This window comes from Ammospiza nelsoni, chromosome 17 (assembly GCF_027579445.1).
Source record: "Ammospiza nelsoni isolate bAmmNel1 chromosome 17, bAmmNel1.pri, whole genome shotgun sequence".
Lineage (NCBI taxonomy): Eukaryota > Metazoa > Chordata > Aves > Passeriformes > Passerellidae > Ammospiza > Ammospiza nelsoni.
In genome coordinates, this window is record NC_080649.1 from 13415273 (window position 1) to 13430324 (window position 15052).

At 45.6% G+C, this 15052-nt stretch overlaps 1 protein-coding gene across 6 annotated transcripts in view; it reads right to left on the bottom strand.

Annotated features, from left to right (window-relative positions):
• Positions 1 to 15052, bottom strand: part of NPRL3 (NPR3 like, GATOR1 complex subunit) — a 42415-nt gene that overhangs the window by 13399 nt on the left and 13964 nt on the right. For 3 of the 6 annotated variants that reach the window (XM_059484089.1, XM_059484088.1, XM_059484092.1), the window contains 6 exons: positions 13569 to 13773; positions 12272 to 12353; positions 6030 to 6167; positions 4447 to 4603; positions 2426 to 2532; positions 1129 to 1258 (listed from right to left, as the gene is read on the bottom strand). In XM_059484089.1, the coding sequence (XP_059340072.1) occupies positions 1129 to 1258; positions 2426 to 2532; positions 4447 to 4603; positions 6030 to 6167; positions 12272 to 12353; positions 13569 to 13773 (819 nt within the window). Of the gene's footprint in view, positions 1 to 1128; positions 1259 to 2425; positions 2533 to 4446; positions 4604 to 6029; positions 6168 to 12271; positions 12354 to 13568; positions 13774 to 13895; positions 14413 to 15052 lie in introns of those variants that run through there. The other 3 variants (XM_059484091.1, XM_059484090.1, XM_059484093.1) reach the window with 2 other exon arrangements.

Consider the following 15052-nt stretch of genomic DNA (forward strand, 5'->3'; position numbering starts at 1 on the left):
AATGCTATGACTTCAGCTTCAATTTTCAGGATACTTATTTGTCTGTAACTAGAGTGGAGTCCTGCTCTTCCCCTGCCTCCCAAGGTTGCAGCTGACCAGTAAATGCTACTGGAATTAGACCTACATCATTACTTATTTTTATCTCAGATCATCATCTCTGTGAACCTGCAATTACAGCCAATTCTTCCCTCCCAGCTGTGCTGGAGTGCACAGGTGATGGTAATCTCTAAATGTGAGCAGGGGCTAAAGCCATGGAGCCACCAAGGCACCCAGGTCTGAAAGCCAGAAACAAACACCAGGAGAAGGCAGCCAAAGAACTCTGCCTGTGCTTCCTTTGCCACAGCCTCAGTCCAGGCTCCTCCATCTGGGAACACAGCACAGTCAGCCAGGAGACCTGACTTTATTGAGCTCCTTCCTGTGTTCCACCAGTTCCCAGAAATGCCACAAGCCGTGATCGATGCACAAGCAAAACAGCTCACAAATCCCAAATCCATATTTTATTAACACAGTTCTTTACTCTCAGGAGCTAATGCAGTGACACATGGACTTCTGCTGACCCCATGCTGAGCCTACTTCCTCCAAAAGCCTTTTAACAATTCCACTTTTACAGCAAAACCAAGACAGATTGCTTTTAAAAACAGATTGTGAGCTTGGAGCAGATGGAACAGAATAAAATCAAATGTGATTGTGAGGAATCCACAAACTTGATTCAGCCCCACCAATTGGTAACAGCTTGGGACAGACCAAATGGAGTTTCAGTTTTCCCTACTACATCACACCATGAAAAGAAACATTCTAATACTTCTTTTAGGAGTGTGCTTTTCCAGAATCCTGTCACCTTGAACATCCCCACAGCTTTTTGGCACGAGGACATGAAACAATAAATCACAAGGCTGGAAATAGAGTAACTGGCAACTTGTAAATGTGCAACAGCAGGTTCCTGAGCCAGTGCTCCAGGAGCAGCAGCATCCCTGTGGGCAGAACAAGGAGCCCTGGGCAGTGCCCAGCAGTGCCCAAGGAGCCCTGGGCAGTGCTCCAGGAGCAGCACCATCCCTATGAACAGCAGAACAAGGAGCCCAGGGCAGTGCCCAGCAATGCCCAAGGAGCCCAGGGCAGTGCCCAGCTCACCTCCTGCACGGGTGGTGCCAGTGGGTTCTTGAACTCAGCCAGGGACACGGGCAGGGAGAACTTGGCCAGCATGGAGGGCAGGTTGTGACCCCGGAACTGACAGGAGAAGGCATCTGCCAGGGGAGAGTACCTGCAGCAGAGAGGCAAAGGCACAGATCAGCTCTGCAGTGCTGCTCAGGGTAGCTGGGATCCCATTAAACATTGCAGAAGTGCCAATTCCCCAGTGTAACATTCCCTGTGATCTAGAAAACCCCAAGCACAGCTGATGGCATGTTGTGTCCTGCAGAAGGCAGCCAGGAGCTCGTGCACTCTCACCTCAGCCTTACATCCAGCTCCAGCCTTTCATTCAAGGTGTGGAGGGAATCCAGAGGAGAAAAATGAAAGGGATAAAATTCCAGACCTGTGCAGCCTCTGGTGAAAGGGACAGAGCTTGGGCAGGGTGGGAGGGATACACACACAACCTCTGAATGTGCCAGCTGCAGTACAGATGTGGCTGTGCCCCCTCCCCATGCTGACAGGTTAAGAAATACGACTGAAGTGAAGGACAGACAAGTTAAATATCAGGAAATCTGTCTGTCTTAGCATTTCCATCTCCAAAGTCTTCAGGAACAGCACTGTCATATTTGACACAGGCACAGTTGTTGCTGAATGACCTCAAGGTCCCTTCCAGCCCTATTTTTATACTTCCATCACCAAAGTTTTGATTTAAAACTATTTTCCTATAACTGAGTTCCAACACAGAGTCTAAAAGCATCTCAAAATCCAACAGAGGAAGGGCTGCCAATCTTCAGCAGAGCAAAAATACCCTCCCCTGCCTCCACATCTTCCTTGCAGTGGCTCTGCCTCTCTCCCAATGGCCAGGTGCCTTGTGTCTGTGACAAGGCACACAGCATGGAATGGCAGCACGTGAAACAACACAATGGCAACTTCTGCTACTTTTGATTCATGTCAGAGAGCTCTATAAACCATTCCTTTAATTTAATCATAAAGTATTTTGGTTTGTAAATGTTCCCATATTGGACATTCAGTGAGCAGGACTACTAAAAATACTGACAGCACTCCACAGGGTAAATATTGCTTCCAGGGCCCTCAGCACCACAGAGGAATATTGATCTGCTCTGCTGCTCCTCCCTGCCCACACTGGCTGTGCAAGTCCAGGCTCATGTAATGGTTTGTGTTCTGCACAGTCTCAACAAATCCATGAAGAAAGATCCCAGTCTGTATCCAGCCAGGGAAGGAAAGTGCATCTGCACTCCTCAGCCCTGTGCTGCCACCAACACATTTTCCTTCTACTTACAGGCAGACACTGGCATTTGGAGAAAGCATGTAGACATTGTTTTCACAAAGAGGATAAATAATAATTGCTTTGCCCCAGTAAACAAGATGTGCTGCAAGCTGGAAAACCTGTATTGAGAAAACAGGGAAAAATTAGAGAAGCAAAATCAATACACAAACTCTCAGCAAGTGTTGCATACAACAACAACAAAAAACATCTCATTTGAGTTGAAATGAAAGAAAAATGTTCCACCCTTTCACCCTGCCTTCAGAATAAATTCATGGTTTAATATAACATGTGGCAGATCAAAAAGCATTTGACAAGGTTATGAATTTCCAGAGATTCGCTTCACATTTCTAAGCAACTTAGTATTTCCTGCCTCAAAGGAATTCCTCCAAACTGTATCAATACAAGTTAAGTTTCTTTTCATGCCCCCAAAAACTATTTTTTTTTATGCACAAAATGCATTGTGTTATACATGAAAAATGAAACAAAAGAATCAGCTTCTACTATGATAGAAACATAAAGGAAACCAACACTGCCTTTTTACTGCACAGAGGTATTTCAGTAATGAGCTACATAAAGTATTTTAATGTGTTAAACAAGTCAGTGGTTGCTAATGGCTCTGGAAAAGCCACATAAATAGTGTCTACAAGACATAAAATCCAGCCTGTATCATTAGATGCATTTAACTGTGCTTTTTTGTGGAGAACAAAACTACAGAAGCAGTAGGGAATTTCCAGAGTTCATCCCATAGCCAAATAACACCACAGACCACTGCAGGCAGCCCTGGAGGTTTATTACAAAGCAGGACCTTTCCCTTGGAACAGGAGGAGGCACTGCCCTATGAGCAGGAGAACATGTGATGATGAGCTGTGCTTCCCCTGTCACACAGAGCACAGGCTGTGCCCCTGGGTCTGGATTGATCCTCAGGAGCATGGAGCAGCCCTTCCCTCTCTGGGATCATCCCAGATCATCACAGTCATCCACAGGGGTCTCTCAGTGGCCTCACAACTCACGTGAGAGCCAGAGTCTCACCCCTCCACTTCCCTTTCCAAGGGCTCATCGCATCACCTCCAGCAATTCAGATTTGAGAGCTGGTTCTCACTACTGGAAGGGCATTTGGAAAGAGCTGCTGGCTTGGGGAGAATGGCTCAAGATCTTTGCCCAAGCCTAAACTAAATCTTCTTCCCATGACTGCCAAGTCTGTGCACTAATGGACTAAGGGAAATGGATGGGAAGGTTTGTACAGGCATTCACAAGCTTCGGTAGAAAAGATCTTGGCAGCTCCAGGGGTATTTGGCCATGGCAGCTGTAAACCTGCACCTGCATTTTGGGTGCTTCGTTTGCATGTAGACATCACTGTGACAGGACCAAGCAGGCCCCTGTGGTGTCAGCCAGGAGTACAACCTGCTCTGGTTTAACTACCAAACAGCAGACACAGAGCAGACAGAGCCACTCTCCTCAGAGGGACACAGAGACAGCTCCTGAGGCAACATCCACAAGGAGAAAAATGGGAAATTCCTTCTACATAAGGGGAAAGGTTTCACTCTGATGCTGGTCAGGTGCTGGACCAGAGAGGTGGTGGGAGGCTGCCCTCACAATGAGGTGCTCACAATTTGAAGAGAAGTTTTTCATCAGCCTGATTTAATGGACTTGTCCTGGGCAGTGGTGAGGACCAGAGTACACCTGGGATGGGGACCAGAAACCCCCAGGATGGGGACCAGAGACACCTGGGATGGAGACAAGAGAGCCCTGGGATGGGGACCAGAAGCCCCCAGGATGGGCACTAAAGACCTCTGGGATGGGGACTCTCATCCAAGGCTGTGGCTGCAGGGCTACAGGGCTGCCCAGCACTGTCCCTGCACCCCTGCCCTCTGTTTCCCCAGCCTCTCCCCAGGCTCCAGGGCTGGTACTTCCTCCCTGCTCTCTGCTCACACCAGGAGCTGCCACGCTCCAGCCCCACACAAGCCCAGGGGCACCCAGGAGAAAATGCCTTGTGATTTAAAAAGCTCTCAGCAGCTGCTGACAGCTCCCCATACCTGCAGCAATGCCAAGTCAGCATCCTGAGCCAGTTGCTGCAAATTCTTCACAGCAGAGGTAGTTTTAATTACTCTCACCAGGGCAGGAGAGCAGTCCAACGGGAGCTCATTAAGCAATGACTTCTCATCATTTAAAAGTAATAAGGCATGGTAAGGCCTGCAGAAAAATAGAATACATTTGCACAGTAAACTGCAGCTTTTCCTGAAGGCTTTGTTATTTCTACACCATGATACCTGGGGTCAATGTAATGGTAAAAAAAGAATTTCTAATATCATCCTTTTGCTCTAACTGAGTTCAAAATCAGCTTATTTTTATGTTACAGCATAAGAGGCTCCCTGTGAAAAGGAGACAGAGGTTATATGGTAACTGGATACCCCAGTGACAAAGGAAAAAAGACTGCACTGCATTGGCACACAATTGAGAACAAGTCTGAAAACTGCTCATCTGCAATACTGAAATACAGAGTGGAGCAGAAGGAAGGAAGAAAGCAGAAGTTAATTACTTTTGCAGGTAAACAAACACAGGAAATAAGGTATCACAGGACCTGGGCTCTCTTTTTCCAAAAGCAGAATTACTTCAGGGCCAACAGATTAAAATGAACACACAATTTCTGGCTGCAAACAGTGCAGGCCACTCTTGCAGCATCCCCTCAGTACAACCACCTAGGGAGAGCACCAAGGCTGCAGCTCCCAACCACCATGAATCCAGCAGCAGCACAGAGCCACAGCAGCAGCTCCAGGGACAAGCTGGGGACAGTGTGGCTGGACAGTGCTCAGGCAGAAAGGGACCTGTGGATGCTGGTTGACAGCTGGTTGAATATGAGCCAGCAATGGGCCCTGGTGGCCAAGAAGGCCAATGGCTCCTGGCCTGGATCAGGAATGGTGTGGCCAGCAGGAGCAGGGAGGTCATTCTGCCCCTGTACTCAGCACTGGTGAGGGCACACCTTGAGTGCTGTGTCCAGTTCTGGCCCCTCAGTTTGGGAAGGACATTGAGATGCTTGAGCACATCCAGAGGAGGCAACAAGGCTGGTGAGGGGCTGGGAACACAAACCCTGTGAGGAATGTTTGAAGGAGCTGGGGTTGTTCAGCCTGGAGAAGAGGAGGCTCAGGGTGACCTCATTGCTCTCTGCACCTTCCTGGAGGGAGGCTGCACACAGGTGGGGTTGGTCTCTGACAGAACCCGAGGACACAGTCTCAAGTTATGGCAGAGAAGGTACAGGTTGGATTTTAGGAAGAAATTTTTCACCAAAAGAATAATAAAGTACTGGAATGCCCTTCCCAGGGAGGTGGTAGAATCACCATCTCTGGATGTGTTTAATAAAAGCCTGGACATGGCACTTGGTGCTCTAGTCTAGGTGAGGTGTTGGGGCATAGGTTGGACTCGATGATCTTAGAGGTCTCTTCCAACCTCATCATTCTGTGATTCTGTGAGATTCTGGGAGTCCTGTCTGAGCCCAGGGCCCCCCTCCTCCACAGCCCAGTCACACCATGCCCCTGCCTGAGCCACCTCAGACATCTGCAGCACCACCCTTGGAACAGGAGCAAGGACTGGCCACCCTCTGAGGGGCAGAGCTTGCTCTTACCTGATGGATTTCAGACTTCTCTCGATTGCTTCTGGGGGTATGAAGTTGGTGGCAACATAGTGGATTTTGTGAGGAAGGCAGAAACTCACTTCCAACCAGTTGTTGATGTGCAAACGAACCACCCCTGTGGTGCAGAGACTAAAACAGGAAGGCAATCAATCCATACAGCATTTACCCTCAGTCACAAATGAAAACTGTGCTCCAGGGTCACCCCTGCACAGAAATCAGATCAGGAAAAGACTGAATGCACCCTGTCTGTCCCCAGGCTGGCTGAGGACCAGCTGACTCCTGCAAAGAACCCCACAGCTGGACATACAGAGCACCATCCCCTACAGCATTTTAGGGAGATTTGAAAGACTTCACCACTGACCTTCTGCTCCCTCTGCCCTTAACATTGCAGCAGTGTCTCAAGTTAAAGTAGTTTATTCAAGATCTACTGCAGGGCAAAGGAAAATTCTCTAGGCCAAAGATGAACTGGGCACGGTTTTCACCTCCAATTTCCATCTTCCCTCCAAGCAAAGAGGATGTCTGTACTGGTAAGGGCTGTTCCAAGCAGCACATTTCCACAATAACAGCCTCCTTGTGCTCTGCTTAGGTTGTCTGTTTCCTTACTAACCTGTTCCTGCTTGTGACATGAAATCACAAATGTGCCTGTTATGTGGTTTCTTCACTCTAGGAAACCACAGGGACTGAGCTAAGCCCTTCAGCAGACTCCAGACAACAGGACTGGAGTAGAAGCAATGGATATCCCAGGAATAATAAAGACAAGTAAAGTCAGACCCTGGTGATCAGCCTGAAAGCAACAGTAAGCCTCTCTGACTGGAAAAAAAAAAAAAAAAAAAAAAAAAAAAAAACCAGAAAAGCTGGAGATTAGAGCCAGGATCAACACTCAGGTGCTTTTACACAAGTCTGCAAATCTAGACAAGAGGTGGAATCCACCTCAGGAGGGAACTGTATTTACTTCAAATGGGGAATGTACCATAAGGAGCTAAGGCAGCACCAACCCTGCAAACCCTCCCAATATTCCCATTCCACAGGCAGGGGATGCTGGCCTGGAACAGCTGTGCTGGGAGGAAGCAGCAAGGCCCACCCCACCTTTCCATGAGTTAGGAACACATAAACTTATCAATCTGAAAACTGCATTTGTCAATGCCCTTCAATTTTAAACTTTCTTCCCAAAGAAAGCTTTTTGGCTTAAAATCAAATTTCAAAGTTTGCACTCTGAAAACTCCAGCCTGAATTTTAAATTCAAAGTGTGTTGAGACTTGCAATTTGACTTTTGTGTCAATAACTGCCATGAATTTCTCCCTCTACACAAAACAGATTAAAAAACATGTCAGGAACAGGCCAGGAGCAAATACACTTCTGGAGAAGTCTTTATGTGGTGACTTAACCATTTATAACCAGCATTCAACTGCAGGTCACAAACTAACATGCTCTTTTTCAAACTCATCTGGCTGTGTAGAGGGTTTGGAGAGAGGAGACATTTCAGCTTTAAACAAAAACACTGCGTAGCTTTGGCTGCTGGTGTAACTACTCAGCAAACCACAACAGAGTGGTGAGGGAGCAAACAGCATCCCCTCCCTCCTCACATAGGATCAGGCTCATGGGGAGCATCTCCTTCAGACAACACTTCTCAAAAGGTTTTGTTCTCAAATCTTGCATGGAACTCTGGAAAATGCTGATTTTTCAAGCTGCAAATGGAGCAGACACTGTGTGTTTTCCTCTTTTTAAAAGGCACTGAGAGGGTGAATCCAGTGTCTCTCTGGCCCCAGCAGCTCTGATCTGCTCAGGGGCTCCCAACCCTGAAGGAACATCCAAAGCACAAACACCTCTGGTTATGTTCATTAAATGCTGCAGCTCCAGTAACACTGCTTATCCCACCACAAACAACGGGCAGGTAAAGCTGGATTCCCTCAAAATCCATCAGGGAAAAGGGCTGAAGCTGTGGTTACCCACACCAGCTCCCAGGCCAAATCCTCACCAGGGGAATCATGGCAAAAAGGAATGGGACCAGCGAGTTCAGAGACCACCTGAAAGCTCCTGGGGTTGTAAAAACAGCAGAGATACATGAAAGCATGCAACACTTGCAGGGACATTTCCCCTGCAGAGTTTAACATTCAGACAAAGATCCAGTTGGTTCCTTTTATTGTTTGGTCCAAGTGCACTAAGGCAAAAGGTTTAATTACATAATTACACTCTCCACAGCATAATTTTGTCTGCAGTGCACTACACAACAAGAGCCTAGAATTAAAGACAACAAGAAAAATAGATTTTCAGTTCTGATCTGGATCTTAATTTTATTCTTCTGCATTTGCATTCAGCTGTACAATTTCCATCCTTCATTATAAGCTTTATGAACACAATTTCTCCTTCACCTGCCCCTCCTTAGATGGAAAATAATTGTAGATGGAAAAGAAACAAGCTGCACCCTCCAGCAGCAACACTTGCAACTGCCCTTGGCCAGAAGCAGAGTTAAATAATGTTCCCAGTATGGACACAAATATTGAGGCAATAGGATATTAAACCCTCCAAGATATTTTATTCCACAAAAACTTTGTTTCAACACTTTTTTTTTTAATCTCTGGTTGGTAATACCTGATGAATGATCTGAGGGATACAGGGCCAAGGATCAGGATGATCAGATAACAGAGTTTAAAACTGAGACAGGGAGAGGCAAACAGGAAAAAGCTGTTTAATGTCTCTCCATCATAAGGCCCATGAGACATCTCATGCTACAAGAAGGAGCAAAGTTCAGAAGAAATAGAAAGAAATACAAAAAGTAGTTAAAATATGGAGCTCCTTATCAGAGGATGCTGTGGCTGTTCAGTATTTACTCTGGCTCACAGGACTGTGGGTTAATTCTGGGAAGTGAGATCAGCTGGAAGCTGCTGAATGTACAGAAACCCCCCCAGAGCTGCAGGAAGCTGGGGAATATTTTAGGGACTATCACTCTCTTTTGCTCTATTCTGCTGTGTCCTGAGCCATGAGCTACTCCCCAAAATGAGAACACGAAAGTTTGTCAGCATCTCCCAGAACTGCAGCTTTTTCCATAACTATTCACAAAACAAAGAAATCCCACTTCACATTTATAAAGAGTTATGAATTTTTACATACACACACCTCATATCACATCTATCCTGTTTATATCAGGAATTAGCCCCATGTTTTTGAGTGTGGTGGAGGTGAGGTTGTAGCTTTGGAGTTTGTTTTTCCTAGAGGTTGAGACTACTCAGAGCTTTGAAATGATTTCACATTTCCTTATAAAGGACAAAGGGCTGTCCTTTGATAAATAACTGTAGTTGGATTCTATTTTACAGCACAACCACAGAAATAACATTAAGTCTCATAGAAACATTCCCTGAGCTGAGATGGGCAAGATCTACCACACAGTTGAGTCCCATCAGGCTAAAAATTTATAAAGGCTCTTTCTGTACTAAAAAGAAGAAACAAACAATCCAAACCTCCCCAAAAACCTCTAAAATTTTAAAAAGGCTCTTTCTGTACTAAAAAGAAAATACAGACAATCCAAACCTCCCCAAAAACCTCTCCATACTTATTCCAACACAAAGCTAAGAGAAATTTGCTAGAACCAGACAGGCAGTTAGTAACTATCAAGCTCACATATTATCTACAGTTGCAGATAAAACTTTGTGAAAGCTCCTCAAAAGAGACACATATTGTAACACCAGTAAGTTTTTCAGCAGGACTGAAGTCCTGAAAACTTTCTTGAGCCTAAAAACCATTGCTTTCTGTTCCACACAATGCTTCAGTTTGAGGACAAAATGAATGAAGACTCTCAATTTTCTGAATTCATCAAAAAGAAACATTCTAGTTCTCTCCATTAGAGACAAAATGTCCCAGGAAGTAGAAGCTGAAAGGCTCTGAGCTGTCAGTGTAACACCACTCCATTGCTTGTCAAGATGTCCTGGGTACTGATCCTGCCTTATGGAACACAGGCATCTCATTCAAAACCAAGGATCACTCTGAACAACAGCAATGTTCCTCTACCTGTGGTTTTGCACAAACCAGCTTGCCCAGGGAACATGCTGGGTCTTGCCTGAAATACCTCAGCACCATCTACAGGAAGCCAAGGGCTCGACAGCACCTCTGGAACAACCCTGGAAATTGGGCTGGAATTGCAGAAATCAGCAGGCACTTGGGAATGCTGGCTGGAGCAAACCTCAAACAGAGAGCTGGGCTCCATCTGCAATTCAAAGTGCTCTCTCCACTCCACTGGCTGCTCTCCCACAGCCAAAGGCTACGCCAGAAGCCTCTGTAAATTTAGAACAGCACTTTGTTACTGCATGCATCCCAAGGTTCACCCTTCCCAGCACTCCCTTCTCCTTTAAAAGCAACAGAGCCATCTTTCCATCTTCCCTCTGAGGTCATTCACACTCCTCCACACTCTGTAGGTGGCCTAAATCCCTCTTGAAATGTGGTGTCCAAACTGGATAAAATATTCATTACAGCAGGAGTTTTACAACTGTGAGCAGGATTGGTGCCTATCTTACAGACAAGATTTATTTTATGCATTCTTGTCTATCTGGGTTTTTTTGTAACCCCATGTCACTTATGACTAACCCTCACTTCACAGAAGACCACACAGACTTCACTCCAGAGCTGCTGCCACACAGGAATAATTAATTCATCCTGAAGAAAACTGTATTTCTAGAACCCTTTTTCTACCTTACTAAAAAGTAATTTTAAATCTATGCCTGCCTGGTAAGGTGCTGCAGCTCCTCTAGCTGATCTGACTGCAGGTATAGCAAGCATATTTCCTATGCTCTCATATGAAGTATTAATAGAAAAGCCCTGCAGAACATTTCCTTATCACCCAACAACACTGTCAGCTCCTTTTCAAGTACAGCTTTCCAATCAAGCACACAGGCACTTCAGGTTTTTACCAACACCAATAAGGTCTCACATTTGCTTTTGACAGTGCCATACAAAAGTGTCAAAATCCAACTTGCACCACTTCTTCCCCACTCACAGTGCCAAAATGAGGGAGAAACTGCCTTGTTTTACAGCTGGGGGCAGCACCAAAGTGCATTTCTCCATGGTCTGTCTATTCCTCCTTATCTCTGGGAAGGCTCACATGAGCTCTGTGTTCCTACAGTCACAGCTAAATGCCACAAGATGTCACTGTGTCCCTAAAATATTTGGAAACGTGATTAGGGTTTTGCCCAGTCATAAATACATAGCCCTAGAGGAACAGAAAAATATAATTGGAATATTAGAATTACAGGCTGCATAAAAACTGCCTTCCTTAAAAGTTTAGTACTCAAACTTTAGTACTTAGGTTTTGTGCAAGGTGTATGGAACCACATACAACATTTCTTCAAGCAAGATGAAATTCACAGCTCTGGAACACAAAGAGCAGCTTAGCAGAAGTTTTCTGATGCTCTATTATATTATTTAGGCTCCCAGTGCTTTACCCTACAGGGCTCTGATCCCCTCTGTACATGAGAAGCCACAACCCAGGGAGGACAAAGGGTTCCCTGAGGAACTCCAGCCTGAATCCCTGAATCCCTGACAAACACCCCAAGCAAGGGGCACAGCATCTCCCCGCACACACAGAGGTTCTGTGTCCCTGTGTCCAGGCCCCTCCCCAGGCACAATCCTGGCTGCAGGAGCCTCTGGGCCCTAGAAGGCAGCACTGACAGCACAGGCTCCTGCTGAAGTTCAACAACAGCCCCACACTGCTTTGAAACCTCTGCCAGAACTTCTAACCCAGTCAAGAAACAGCATGTTACACTTTCCATTCTGCTGGAAGCCTCAGCATCTCATCCAAATTCACTGTCCAGACATGCACAAATGGGGCCAGGGCAGTACCTGACTTGCCATCAGTGCTCCTGCAGCACTTTCCCCTTAGCTGCAGGTTTAGAGCATTTCCCCAGTGCTGTGACACCCCTGTTATGGCACTTGGCAGTTCTACACTTCACTTGTCAATAGGTGGCCCTGTGCTAAGGAAGAAAATGATAATTCTTAAAGCTGTGACAGGCATCATCAGCTTTTAAGAACAAGACAACAAAGACAGACCAAGGTAATGATTAGGATAGCAGTTCTGCAAACATTTCTCCTGACTTCCAGGCTTCACATCGCTCTGCCTGGTTTAAAACCCAAATCCCAATGATTAACAGCATAAGGAAGTAGACAATATCCTTAGGAACAAAGCCAGGAGATTTCAATGAGAAACAGCATACCATGAGCCAAGAGTGAAGGGCTAAAATCCAACTTACCTGTCATATGTCTCTTTGAGATCTCTGGCCAGTTTGCACTTGGGTAAGATGTGATGAAAAGGTGACTGGGGCCCTTCTGTGGCTATGGAAAGATTCAAAACAAGAAAGTAAATAACTGACTTCAAACCAAAGAGTTTCCTCTTCCCCCACTGGGTATCAACATTAGTGACAGAATTTTTATCATTTTATCTACAATTACCTTTCAAATCTTTTACAATAACTCAAGTTACACATTAAGATGATAATAGTGAATTAATGCCAACTTTTGCTAAACCTCAACTCAGTTAAGCACATGTAACCAAATTGGACAAATGATGACTTTAAATGCTTTGTTTTTCTAAATGTTAGCTTTAATTTTTAATGCTTGCAGCAAGATAATGCATCACTGTCAGAGTTCACCTTAAATAGTCCACACTGTTATGAGCATTACAGTTACAGAGCATTTTCCAAGTACAGTTTATAAAAATGCTTTGTAACTGTTTGCTAGCCAGGTAACAGCACATAAGAGTGAAGCTTCCACATAACCAGTCTGGTGACTCAGCAGACAGCATAAAAGCATGCAAAACTTGCTCTAGGTTGGGTGAAGGAGGCCACACAGGAGCTCTTTCATGTCAGCCTGACAGGGAGAGACAAACATGATGGCTCAGTGCAGTCTCCAGGGATTGTGCTGAACTTAATTAGCAAAGAAAGCAAAGAAACTACTTCACCTCTGTCACAGACATGTTTTCTGAAAAATCCTTTCCTTAGGATTTTTTCTCCTGAGAAGCTGAGAGGCCTCAGGAACAAAATGTAAACAATGATTATCTGCTGCTGTGGAATGCAACAGGTGCATCTGTGATTGGTCTCATGTGGTTGTTTCCAATTAATGGCCAATCACAGTCCAGCTGTTCAGACTGTCTTGGTCAGTCACAAGCCTTTGTTATCATTCCTTCTTTTTGTATTCTTAGCTAGCCTTCTGATGAAATCCTTTCTTCTATTCTTTTAGTATAGTTTTAATATAATATATAACATAAAATAATAATTCAAGCCTTCTGAAACATAGAGTCAAAACACAGAGTCATTCTTGTCTCTTCCCTCATCCTGGGACCCCTGTGAACACCACCACAAACCTCTAAAAATCAGCCTCAGCCAAGTTCACTATCTCTGCATAGGGATAGTGAACTTGGCTGAGGCAAAATGAAGGGAAAAGCTGTCAGAATGCTACAGAGCACCAAAACTTGTTCACAGTGCTACAGAGCACCAAAACTTGTTCACAGCAATCCCAGGCACGAGAGAAGCAAGAAGGCACAACCAGCACCTCTCTGGAAGAGTGTCCCAGTTGAGAGCCCCAGCTGCTGAAGGCACTCACTCTCTGCCATGGCAGACACCTCGTCCTGGATGGCCAGGATGAGCTTGGCCTCGCGGGTCAGGTACTGGCAGCGGCGCTCCTCGTGCTGCAGGACGATGGCGATCCTGCGCGACAGGTTGTGCAGGCAGCTGATCACCGACGGGTCCGCGTTGGCCTGAGGGGAGCACCAGCAGCCTCTGAGCCAGGCAACCACAGCCATCATGGGGAACAGGCAAATGGTTCCCACTGACACCAAAAATCAGCCTCTCAACTGGAAATGAACAGAATTTTCTCTACCTGCGACCAAGCAGAAGCTCGGAGGGGTCCAAAAGTAAATTGGATTTTTAAGCTCGTTAAGTGCGTGAAAGGAACACCGCACATGGACAGGGATAGCTCTGTCTGGGTTGCTTTTCCAGTTGTTAACCTTCTACCAGCAGAGAGCAAAGATCTCAACTTCACCCAGTGAGACAAGACAGTGTCAAGCTTTTTGAAAAGGCAGAATATCCCAATGTTCAGGTGAAACTCACTGGCAGCACAGCACCTTTAACATGTCCCACTAACTTCATGTTGCCACACTGGTGTTTGTCCTCTATACTGACAAGGAACTAACCAGGTAACAATTACCAGCTCATGACCAATATTTTCATCCCAAATCTGTATTAATTTGGATCTGTGCTCCCAAAAAATTCACAAATATAGCTTATTGCTAACACTGCATTTATGAAAGTCCCAGAAAGAAAGTGCTGGAAAAATCTATCACATCAGTACAGCTGCCAAGGGGGGTGAGGGGGAATTCACTAGCTCCAGCATGAGTCAGCAGCTGCTTCATGTTTGTTAAGACATTTAAAGGAATTTAAAGTTCTGGCAAGTGACCACTTGGCACAGAAAGCAGCAAACTGTGACTCATCAGTTTTTTGACTCTGCTGTTCTTGCTGAGTCACGCCACGCTGGTAGCCCTGAAGCTCAAACACAGCAGGATCAGTGCTGATTATCACACTTGGGCCTTTGCCTGCTCTGTCTGCCCACTGCAGATGGACACTCATCTTTATCTCTGAGGGCCTCCACCCAGCTCCTGCACTGCACTGCTCCATCCCAGGAAAAAATTTCCACTTGCTTCTTGCCCAACAATTTCCAGAAACCTGACTGCCCCTGTGAACTAAGAGTGCCTCATTTGGCAAATGGATTTTGTGCTGCATCACACACACAATTACATCAGTATCATCTCATGGCTGAAGGGCAAAGAAAGCAAGTTTTCCTAGAAGCACTAGAAATTAGATTCCAGAAAAATGTGGGCTAGTCTTCAGTGTGAATGAAGTGAATGAAGGAGCATTGGTTTCAATGCTTCTGCTGCCACATGGCTCAGGGTGCATCATCAATGTGTGTTTTTGCAGGTGCATCTACACACACTTCCCTGCAAGCAAAGCACAGGGCTTTAACAAATCACCAAAACAAGA